This window comes from Macrobrachium nipponense, chromosome 22, assembly GCF_015104395.2.
Source record: "Macrobrachium nipponense isolate FS-2020 chromosome 22, ASM1510439v2, whole genome shotgun sequence".
Classification (NCBI taxonomy): domain Eukaryota; kingdom Metazoa; phylum Arthropoda; class Malacostraca; order Decapoda; family Palaemonidae; genus Macrobrachium; species Macrobrachium nipponense.
The window spans coordinates 27,409,489-27,422,234 of record NC_087213.1 but is presented as its reverse complement, the minus strand read 5'-3'; the positions used below and the strand labels follow the sequence as shown (position 1 = coordinate 27,422,234).

Sequence of the window (12,746 nt, the reverse complement as noted above, 5' to 3'; positions counted from 1 at the left end):
AATACAGCTATATATATATCTGACAGGTAAGTTTCATGAACAAAAAAGGATTTCCTGCTGTAGTCATTTCTTCAACATACCGCTGTCCCTTCTTCAGCAGCAGAAATAATGTCTCCTCTGCCTTGAATTGTTCAAGGAAAGCAAGGAAGGGGAAAAAGGACAACTACTGATCTTCCACCACCTCCTCCTCCCAGAAAGCCTTTCACAATAAATCAGCAGGGTTCTGGGGGACAGTAGCTCATAGACACCTGTGGTTGACCAATTGGGTGTTGGCTGGGCTTCATTGAGCACGCCCAGTACCCCCTCAAATGACTGTTTTAAATTGGATTGCTTCCAGCTTTTTAGAGTATCGTCAGAAACACTTCTGGTTAACCCAACACTGCCCATTCCCTCAGTGCACAATATCCTTTGATTATATCTGTATTTGACAGGTCTCCTCTAAGAACGTGCCAGTATGGGGATGACCTGATCACATGCTATGACCCACTTGGATTGTAGCTCGCCGTTTGCCCTTGGGTTGCATGTGCCCATTCATCTGGAACCTCTACTAGTTGGGCCATCACAGATCATAGGGAGTCATTTAGACGATAATTGTGGCTTGGAACTTTTATCTGTTTACGATTCTTCTTGGTTCACATGTTTAACTTGTAACCTTTGGTACTGATAGGACAGCATGGTCCTGGTAACAGGCACAGGAGCTTACTTATCACCCATATGTTTTAGAGCCAGTTCCTCATTTGATGTGTGTATGGTCTTTTGACCATGTGTATGTGCATGGTGTACTCAGAATCCTGCTCACTGGGTGGACAGCCTGTCCTTGTACTATGTGAACATTTTAACCTTCCCATATCCACAGATGGGAGGAATGCTCAGCATGCTTTCTGTATGTGGTAAGTGCTGTGACTGTACTTTTACTTCTCCTGAAATGCTTGGTTGACTCAGCACTACCCTATCATTCAGTGTGTGTGTGTACTGCTCTTGGGTTGTGCACATGCTTATAGGGTTTGCATGTGATAGGCCTCTTTTTAACAATACAATGAGTATTGGGATGACCTGTATGTATGCAGTTCTGTTGCATACAGGTCCAGTAATTGCTGGCTACATACCTGCAATTCATTTTTCACAGTATTGCTACATGTATACTTGTTTTCCTCATCCAGCTGTACTTGGCCTACACTTCTGAAAGTGCATTCTTCACTCATTTGGTGTGTGCATAGTGCTGAACCTTATGCCTAAAAAAAAGAGGATGTGTGCATTACGATTCAAGTTTTATGACTCTTGCAAGAGTTGTTCCATTTCCAGTACTAGTAATTCTTGAGGAATAGCACACAAGTCTTGCAGCTTTAAGTTTGGTTTTGAATAATCATACAAAAGTCTTTCGATTTTTAGGTATACCATGGATTTGAGAGATAACAGGTTAACCTGAAAATTCTGTGAAAGTCTACTGGGTGAATGGACCATGATTTTAGGTTGTTTCTACACAAATGCAAACTTTAAGTTCTTTATGTAGGATTTAGCTTGCAAAAGCGAGCTGGAACAGCTGTGTATTTTTCTGACAAGATTGTTAACCACTGTTGGTAGGGTGGAAGCCCTGCCCACTCATCAGTTTGCAATCCACTTTGCTTTCGGCTGCCATTGTGTGAGGACATGTCTATGCTTCTGTGTCTGACTACCATTTGCTTCTATTTTATAGTTTTTTAGCTCTTTTTGGAGAGGAAGCCACTGGGTTTAGGCACTGTCTAGGGAAGGACAGGCTGTTTAATTGATTTCTCTCCTCTACTGAGGTTGACACACTCATTGTGTGTGTAACCAAAATAACCTAACCTGACTTCTATGTCAGAGGTGAAAAAACCATGGCAATCAGCAGCAGTACATCAGAACTAGGAAAGCTAGGAGTTTGGTCTTTTGGTAGCAATATACATTTCCATTTATCATTTCCCTACAATAGTCTGCTGTATTGTGGTTAGTGAACCATCCTTTTTCCAGGTTTTTTCTAGGTTATACCTCCAAATCAGCAAGATGTAAATATACAATTCAGCCTTGAGCAATCTTCTATCCTCTGTTGGGTTGGTTATAGATTTTTTTTCCCTTGTGCACATTTTGTTTTCCTTCTATATCTGTGTAGGAAGAATTATATGAAAGTATCATTGCCTATGTTTCTCTTTAGGATAAGCACGTACTAAACGGTTGCTAAGGTTTTCTTTAGGATAAGCATGTACTAAACGGTTGCTAAGGTTCTAAGTAAGTGCATATACAGTAGTTCTTATTTTCAGCTACAGGAGGCTTTTATTAATTTGCAGTTGATGATTGGTTCTCCTCAGATTATCTTTTTCTTTCCCATTCTCTTAAAGAACAGCACATTGTATTCATCTTTCTTAATTCTATCTTCCTTGCTAGTAAGAGCTGGATATGGTAGTTGTAATATGAAACTTGAGTTTTGTTACTAAGTAGTAGCAAGATTATTGTATTTTGAACTGGAGCTTCCAGTTGTAGGGATACATTAAACTTTAGTTTCAACTTCATAATTGTTGTAACACTTCTTATTAGAAAGTAGTTTAGTGTGATGAAGTTAATCCTTTCAACTTTGTTGAATTTTTAAGAGAGACTTTTCATGTAATATAGAACAGATGAGTAAATGACGAGCTTAAGTAGAAATTGCCTTGTATGAACCAGATGATGTTGCATGCTGAATGCAGAACTCGGGCTTCATTGAGAAAAGATGACTTTGGCCATACCTGCTTCAGTTTGCTGTGTCCTTGCATTTCCAATGGTTTTGGTTTGTATGGTGTTTTTATGTTGCATGGAACCAGTGGTTATTCAGCAACGGGACCAGCGGCTTTATGTGACTTCTGAACCATGTCGAAAGTGAACTTCTGTCACCAGAAATACCCATCTCTCACTACTCAATGGAATGGTTGAGAATCGAACCTGCGACCACCGAGGTGGGACGCAAACACCTTACCAACCACGCCACCGAGGCGCTTGCATTTCAAATGACATGAAGGAATGTTTTATTACATAATCCAAAACCAGCTTAATTTTTCAAGAACTCAAAACTTTGAACCTCACCATAAGACTCCTTTAATTTTTATATAAATGTTAAGAATGCAAGGAAAACATCCTTATTTTGCTACAAAGAATGAAATGCAAGTGTTATCAAGTGTAGGAAAGGAACTTGCCTTATGGGAGTTGCTGTTCACTTCCAAGCGTTTAAGTTTTGCAAACTTTGACATTGGATTTCATCATGTATGAAAAATTCTAAACATTGTATGGCATATATACTGTAAATTCCATTAAGTCCTATTTGGCTTTGATCTGTATATGTATTTTGTGGGAATTTTAATGCTGAAGGGGTTGATGAAAAGCAAGTTAGGGTTTCTGCCTAACTCTCTGTGCAAAATCATATTTCCTCCTTGAATTGTTTTATAGTTTATTTCAATTTATGTAAGTTTAATGTTTTTGCAGCAGTAATTGTGATGGTTTTACTAAAAAAAGTTAATTACTATTAAGAAAACTTATTTTTTAGTAGTAGTAGTTATAAAATAAGTGAATCGGTAAGTACTTATCAGTGTGAAAGTTCAAAATCATTAAATCTTAAATATACTTTTGAAATTTTTTATCTTTGAATTTGAATAGGCAACACTGCTACTCATAATCTGATATGGAGGTGGACCTAGACAATTTTTTCATTGTCATCAACATTTTCATATCATTTAACTTGAAAGCGATATTGACATCAGAGATGTATTGTCAGTATCCTTTTATATTCAATACAATACACAGCATAGTATTATGAGGTGAGTTTGTCAAAGCCATCCAAGCCCTATGTTTTAGTCGACACGTTGTTATGTTTGTCTACTTTGTGCTTGTAAATTTGATGATGTTTCAGGTCTCGTGCATTACTTTCCTTCTGTATTGTATAGTGTACTTTGTAATCTTCATATTAATGTACTCAGAACTGTATTTACTTTATTTTTTAAACAAGTACAATATTTTTTTTATATATTACAAACAAGGGCCATATATATTTACCATCTGATAAGTCATCTGTCTTATGCTGTGTCAACCACCACCATTCTGTGGGTAATTTATGTATTTTTTAGTGGATAGAAAAAATCCAAGTCTGATTACAGTAACTTTATTATGTACAAAAGTCAATTATAAAATTATCTCCTTTTGGCAAAGTGGAATCAGTGAGGATGATAAATTATAAATACACATTTACAGATAATAATGTTCCTCTGTCTCCTCCTCCACCTCATTCTTTCCCAAACAGTAAAGTAACCTCCTTATTTGTTACCTTTTGCTGTTATACTATAATTTTTGCTTTTAATCTTTGAAACTATTGCATACACAAAATGGGATAGGCATGTGATGATGAGTATGGACCTGCTGGGTCTGTTAAGGGTATGGATATACTGGTATATAAAAGGTCTGGATTCTTACAATTATGGTATTATATCTTCAGGAGGTAAAGTACGTTTACACCAGCAGTGTGAAGCCCAAAGACATTCCTGTACTTTACCCAAATACAGTATTTCATTTTTCACAACTGCTACCAAACTCTTATTATACAACACACATCTACCAGGAATATCCCTTGGCTTATTGTGGTATACATGAAGGGTATGTTACAAGACAAGGGGGCTAGTCTATTGTCCGGTATACTGTACTTTATAACACAATCAGCACTTTCAAGTCCTTCAAACAGGGCTTGTGTTTCCTCTAAGTTGGAAAAAAGTTGTATAAAAAAAATATATATGATGGATTACTGCTACAAATTAAATGAAGGACACTATCAGAAAAGTTGTAAGCTTTATCTGTATTTTCTATGGTCTCAGAGGGGATGGGTATGCAAATACAAAAACAAATTTAACCTTAAATGGGAACCAAGTGGAAGCCATCATAATCTTAACTGGTTAAAGAGTAAGAAAATCACCACCTAAACTTGCACTGTAACAACAAAGACATACAAAACTATCACAATATTTATAGATGATGGACATAAGTAAAAAAGCAGATTATTCAAACATAACTCTTCAAAATCCATTAAGCAAAAAATTTATAAGTAAACTGCCGGTAACCAAGCAACTCTGTGTAAACAGTAAAATATACAGATTGGGTAGGTAATTTAATATGGACAAAACAATAGTACATCGTAATATGTATTATAAAATAGTAATGATTCTCTTGATACTTCAGTTAATGACTGAAGAATTGCAACACTAAATAAAATGTAATGTTCTGGAGAACAATTTGCTCTTTTCTATATACTTCAGAGCCTGTAGTTAAATGTTGAATCCTCCATGTGAAATTTTTCTAAAAATCCTCAACCTCAAGGGTTCAAAATAAAAATTTTCATATACAGTAGATGCAAACATTTCAATTTCCACCAATACATTCAATAAAACTAAAGGCAGATAGGTTCACTTTGTTTTTAAAAAATCCTTTTCTTATATCATAATGAAAAAATAATTTCCCCTAGATAAACCCATGTGTATAAATGGATATACTTGTGCAGCAAAAGCCAGTTGAAGCTACCCTTGCACAGAGTAGTCTGTGTTCGTTTCTCTTTAGGAGTAGGGCAGTGTGTGTGGTTTCTTTTCAGGAGTAGGGCAGTGTGTGTGGTTTCTCTTCAGGAGTAGGGCAGTGTGTGGTTTCTCTTCAGGAGTAGGGCAGTGTGGGGTTTGTGTATCTATGAAAAGTTTCAAATTATCAAAATTTACCATTTGTTCATATGAGGATGTAATTCTCATCTTTATATTTAGGTTTATGTATCTATAAAAAGTTTCAAATGATCAAAGTTTACCATTTGTTCATGATGATGCAACCCTCATCTCCATCACGAAAACTTATGACAGTTTATTTTCCAATTTCAGGGCTGACGGACCCCTTGACTGGATTATGGCAGAGCTGCGCTGCAGAAAACCATTAGGACATGGCCCACCTGTAGGGAACACCAGTGATAATTATTATGATCATGTATTGCAAGCCCATGTACGGATTGTAGGTACTAATAGCATGGGTGGTGTTGGTGAAGCAAAGTGACCCTTGCTGGTGACCTTCCTGTCTTACTACCAGCAGTGACAGCAGGTTCATGTACCACGAATTCAGTACTGGCAAACAGAACCGTGGCAGTTTTCTCTTATGTCTAAGGGGCTGCATGACTTTGATGGCAGAATTGGTTGGCTATCACGTTTTGACAGGCCCATGAAGTACCTTGTCAACAGCTTCACACTTCATGAGACATCATTCTCCCTACTTGTTGTATGTGTGACACTACAGTCATATTGCCTGTCAAGGAGCACCAACAAGTGTTCCTTCAACTCCTCTTAGAAGGTTTGCATCCTAGTAGGGCTGCTCTAATATAAAGGAAGTTGATGTGCAAGCAAACATCCTTCCATTCCACACATGAAATGGTGGATTCATTAAGGTGTGCACTCCATCCCATCTTTTGATTGTCAAATTGCAGCAGCATCTCTAAGGGAGAGATATTTAGGGGACACTCCTACTCAGACAAGTACCCATTGCCCAGCTACCAGATAAGATCCCCTTTTACTTCCCGAGTCCAAGGGATCTGGATTGTCGGGATTGTGGTGAATGGTATCCCACATTCAAGCACTGACTAAGGCTGAGAATCAGTATCAAATGAAACATCAGTACCATTACTGAAGGCCTGTGTTAAAGAGACGCAACAGTTGACTGCTGGAGTCTCGTTCAAGTTCAGAGAATAATACCCTACTAGGAAAGTCTTTAAAAGAAAGCATGATTAAATACTATTCCCTATGAAGAGAGCCAGGTATTATAGGCTTGCTTAATATCTTCATGAACCTTGAACTTTGAAACTTGGGATGATGAGCTTTTTTTTTTTTTTTTGCCTTCTCAAGTTTTACTCAAGTACTGTAGATACTTTAGAAAAGGCTTTTCTCCAAAAGTGTTTAGTTAGATCAGCACAAAAAAGAAAGTGTACGCCAACAAGAACCTGGCTGCTCTAAAGATGCAGTGGGAATAGAAGCTGAGAAAGGGGCAAATTATGACAAATTGCTTGCAGAATATATGAAAGAAATGGAAGTGTTAAGAGACAGTTCCAACGAGAAAGAAACTTTCAGCACATTGAGATGTGAACATGGAATTTAGGTATTGTCGAAAAAACCGAGAAAAGCTCTATAATGAATTAATTTGTCAAGCCTGCAAGTGAAATATCTGAAAGGGTGTTCTCAGCAGCGGAGTTGTATCTCAAGAAATTGAGATAAAATTTTTCTAAAATTCTCAATAGTCTCTCATTAAAAGGTTAGTTTTTCTTGTATTAAGGAGGTATGTATTCTTTCCTAATAAATTTTTTTTCATTACAGATTAAAAAATATATATTTTTTGAACTAGTTTGAATTGCTTTTGTTTGAGAATGGTTAATTTTCATCATGGATATATTTTACTGAATAGAAAAAGTTATTGATTTTCTTCAGTTATTACTTGTCATTGAAGCTTAAATACATATATAGAGGAGAGGAAAGATAGGACTAAATCTTAAGCAATAAAATATATCTCTACTTTCTTTATTTTTACTTTTGAATCTGAATAAATGCATATATTTCTTATTATACCAAAATCAACACCAGTATTGAAAAAAACCATCTGCATTGATAATGTTACTGTAAAGTTTAATATTTCGACACCACTAACCACAATGCATGTCCCAGATGAATTGCCAGCCTCAAGCTAGTATTATTTCTGATGTTCCAAGTTTGCTTCCATAAAAGAGGAAGCCTTCATGATGGTAAAGACATACCATCAAGTAAGGACAGTTTCCAGTTGCCCCTTCATCCAGACACTAAAATGCCTTTGCTTCATCTCCTCAGAAGGGATGTATCAATTCAAGGTACTGTGATAGAGTTTGATAACAGCCAAGCAAACTGTTCAAAGGGATGTCCCCCTGATGGTGGTTTGAGCCTTAAAAAGGCCTGAACCCATTCTGGGGACCTGGACAACCCATAGTTCTGCCTTCATTGGCAACATGTTGATCAATGGCAACCCCCACTCTGGTAGTGGAAGACGGCAGCCTCTTTCTGGAGTAAAACATATGCCAAGGACAAAGTCTGGCTCTAATGGAAGACTCAAATAAAACAAGCAGGAGATCCCATACACAAGCCATTCCAGCATGAAAGCACCAGCACAGTAAATGCTGTAATATTACATCTACATGCAGCGCTAGTCGATGAGAAACCAACTCTATGACTATGCACACATGCAGTTACCCACAATTCCTACAAAAGGAAGACCACCCTGGCTGCACAAGATGTTATATCCATTTAAAGACTAGGGTTTGTATCCTTGTAGGAACAAAAGAAAGAGAGATTTGTATGATACCCCCTCAATGATTTATGTATACCAATGCACTGCCAAGTCATATTTTATCCTAGGATCCCAAAGTGTCCCTAATTATGTAAGAAATTCTTTTGTGTCTTGTGGGAGAAAAGTTTTAGCATAATTCTGAGAGCAAGTTTGTGAATTTTGTTCAAATAAGCATTTAATTCATGTGCAAATATTTAACCAATGCATTTTCATTTTCTGTGTAACATGAGTTGCCAAAGTTTTGGGTCACAGTATAAATGGAATACAAATGGGTCATAGTATATAATGGAATACTAACAAAGAGGAAACAAACATAACACTTACCATGTTAGCCACAAAATGAAAAAAATGTACATTACATATGGCAGTGTAAGAATACCTTCATTTATAAGTACAAGAGCAAAATCAAATTTCATAGAAATTAAATTGAAAACCGGTTACTGAATATAACTCCAAAATTTGGAGTTTAATCCAAGAAATTGCTTCTAACTGGATAAAAAAGCACTATGTGAAAATTAACTACATACAACCACTATTGCTGCTATTACAGATTGTTATGACACTATATATACAAAACTAACTTGGGCCACTGATATGGTACAATCAAGGTGTAATGTGAAGTATGCTTTACAGCAATGGGTTAATATTAAAGTTTTAAATAATGCTATATCTTCTGTATACAATATATAAAGTACAATAAAACTTATATTCCACTGCATGGCTAGATGTTATAAACCAAGCCCCACGATTCCTCACATCAGCATGGATTCCAAAATTCCTTGTCAATTGACAAAATAAAGCATTACAAGGTTATATCCATAGTTGGTTTACCCCTACAAACACACAAAACTAGTCAACATCAATGGAAATTCTTTTGCACTCTATATCCTATATTTGTCACAGATTTAATGTGAACCATTATAGCTACCAAATATATAGGTATATACTGTAAGTTCAACTAAAATGCATGCTATCTGAACATCCTGTTTTGTACCTTGCAAAATGAACTGTAATGTCTCCATTTTTTCATGAAATCCCAGCTAGCCTCCAAGTCCTAGCAAAATAGCTTTTTAACTTTTCAATGTTAGTTTTCAATTTGTCTAACAACTTCTCTTTACAAAAGGCACTTGGAAAACACCAAAGTATATCATATGGCAAGTGTCACTATTTAATTAAATTTTTGTGCACTACTTCAACATAGTCGAAAAACTGTGAAACACCTATTAATTGTCATATTGCTGATATTGCTATTGTATAGTCAGGTTATCATTACTTAAATGCTGAATGATACGGTTTTGGGCTAGGCTGCCCTTTTTTACGTATATATGTAGCAACAAAAAAGGTAAAAATACGTTATGTCCTATTTCCCATCAAATAAAAGTTTTCAAGAAAAATTGTGCTCCAAAAGTTAGTTTGAGAATAAGATGACAAGTTCTTAGAAGATGAAGAAACCACAAATAACCCTGACACACAAAACTATTTCCTCTGGCACAGTAAGATCCTTATGAAGATAGTTCAACAACAACAACACAGGAGTTTTAAAGCAAAACACTATGTTGTTTTCCCTGATGGTACCCAAATTGACTTCTAAATGAAGTGATCCACCTGAGTTCCCACTTGCAGCCATACCCTCTACACCTTCACTTTTTTTTTTTGTTTTAACTGGTACAGACAAATGTTTGTATAAGGGGAATCCCCTGTCACAAGAATGAGAGAGCTATCTGATTATAATTTCTTCATAAATCACTCATCCAGGACAACAAATGCCATTCATTCCCACAAACATGTTCAGATTGTCACATAGCTTCTCATCAGGACATAGGGTCTCCTTCAATCTAAGTTACTGTGTTTAACTTGTCGTGAATTATCATAATTGATATTAATCCATCATCTCACTATATACAAAAAAAATCTTTATGTGACAAGAAATGATCATGTTTAAACATAAAAGGACAATATATCCATGGCCTTTTAAAAGGATAAACATCCATGGCCAAAGGCTATCACATACAGTGGTATTATTTTTCCCCAGTAAAAAGGTGCTGGTGCTATAAACTAATGCTCATTATAAAAGAATGGTACAAATATATGCTTGGGCATTTTATAAAAATGTAACTTCCCAAGATACATTTATCACTAACAAATTTCATTTTCAAGAGTTAAATATTTAATGCCAGTGTTGTAACATAGTTTTTATGCACCATCACCACAATCACTCACATCACTTTCACACTAATAATCATACATCCACAGCAGCTCCATTATTATACATAAAATGATATGACGACCAAAATGGAGTCACTCAATCTTTCATAAAACAAGTATGAGATTCGTGACCCAGGAGAGTCATTAGCAATAATTTCATGATAAATGTGTGTCAATGGCTTAACTAATCCAACTTCATTGATTAACTGTACCTACTCGGAGATTATGCTCTTCTAATAATTTTACCAAAAATGACTCAAAACCTAAAATTCAATGATGAAATAAAGCTGACCTACATTAACTGTACAGTACTACCAACACAACTGAAAATATACTGATTATACAAGATTACAAGTATTCTCCAAAATGCAGACCATCTGAAGGAACACAAGCTCTTTAAAAATCAAATGTAATCATTGTATAATGTAAGCAGTTATTATATTTACAGTATACAATAATGCATATTATGGAAGAATATAATTGACACAGAACAGAAAAGCATTCCAACTCAATCAATCTTTTATCACCCTTCAACAGGCTCGAATTACTGTGAGAGCAATGACCAAGAATATCGATAAAATTACAGAAGATCCCAGAGCTTCATTTTACAAGCAGGGTATATTATTTTGCAAGTTCATCAGACCTGCATTGGCACAAATAAGACTATGTTTATCACCTTAAAAGCAGGTGACAAAATGTGATTACTACAAGGGGAAAAAGTGGGAAGGAACGGGTCATAATATAAAATACACAAATTAAATAACGAACATATGTACAAACACTAGAGTAAGTGATGAATACATGATGAGTGTGATGAGCATGATTTAATATGAATGAAAATAAGGAATATGGTAAACTGAAATGACCTCCTGGGATACACCTATCTTAAGAAGTGATAGCTATATATTGGCAGACATACTTTTTCAAAAATCTGTAGCCTTAAATTCAACATCTCACGGCCTCACACATTTATTACAATTCTTCTTTCTCTCTTTACTGAATCAATGACTTTGGAAAACCCATTTCCAAAATTTAACCATTATGACATACAAACCACTATTCTCAACTAAAACTGACAACATAGAGCGCTCTTGGCTTGAAAACCTTAAAATGTACATGTGATGGATAAAAACAAAATGTGTTCTATGCTTGTTCTGTAAGTTATGCGCACCACATATTAAACATAATAAGGTTACTTTTACAATATAAACACCTCATTTATGTCCACTGTGCTAAACATTCACTAGCTTCAATGTCTGTGACTTCACTTGTAAGAAAGCTCCAAATGATGACTCCTAAATACCATCAATCACATATCAGGTGCAAGGAGCATTGTCATCAATCTGCAAACTTTACAGCTCTCTCAGTGTTTAAGAATATATTTATATATATATATATATCTATATATACGTATATGCTCAGAATCTTGAAAGCATTTTCTGATTTCCAGAAAAGTGTCAACTCATAATTTCTCATTTCTACATTATGAATTTTCAAACCATTTTAAATATAACACTGCAAACAATTATAAAAAACAGTGTTGATCTTAGGAATGTTTGTTAAGGAGCCACGTAGCCACCATAGAAAGAAACGTCGTAAGGAATGCTGTGAAGACAGGCGAGCTGCTCAATGGTGGAGATGAGTTCAATGTCAACTGATTCTTCACCACTTCATTTTCACTTCGGTCTGGTTGGTTTGTGTCTGAAAAGATTTTAAAAGGTAACTCTGTGCACAGTTTATGTATTGCAAAATAAAGACTTCCACATATTTAGATTCTTTCTTCATGGCATACAGTGGTAATTAATTCCTTTAAATGCCAAATTATTTATTTATATTGTAAACAGTAATGTAACTTTATATAAACTAAACAGTAAGTTTTTGTGGTTCAACTACCATTATACACATATTGTGCATTTCTTAATTCAGCTAAAAATCATTACAGTAATAGTAGTACCAAATTACACATACTATATTTTCTTGACAAATCATATTTCAATACAGACAATAAAAAAAAAAAGTACCCATGACATTACCCAAAGTTCTTTATACCAAATCTAATTAATGCTGGTGTTTATTTTTATTTTTAATAATAATAATACAGTTGCTGATGCAAAAGGCCATCAAATAACCAAGACTGCTTAGGCCCCAAAAAGAGAGAACTAAAAGATGACACTGTAAATGGTAAAGAGAAG

At 35.4% G+C, this 12,746-nt stretch overlaps 1 protein-coding gene across 3 annotated transcripts in view; it reads right to left on the bottom strand.

The window, feature by feature from the left end:
• Positions 1-4,122: 4,122 nt before the first annotated feature.
• Positions 4,123-12,746, bottom strand: part of LOC135198551 (ephrin-B1-like) — a 257,625-nt gene continuing 249,001 nt past the window's right edge. For all 3 annotated transcript variants that reach the window (XM_064226240.1, XM_064226239.1, XM_064226241.1), the window contains one exon: positions 4,123-12,255. In XM_064226240.1, the coding sequence (XP_064082310.1) occupies positions 12,101-12,255 (155 nt within the window). In that variant the 3' untranslated portion in view covers positions 4,123-12,100. The remainder of the gene's footprint in view (positions 12,256-12,746) is intronic.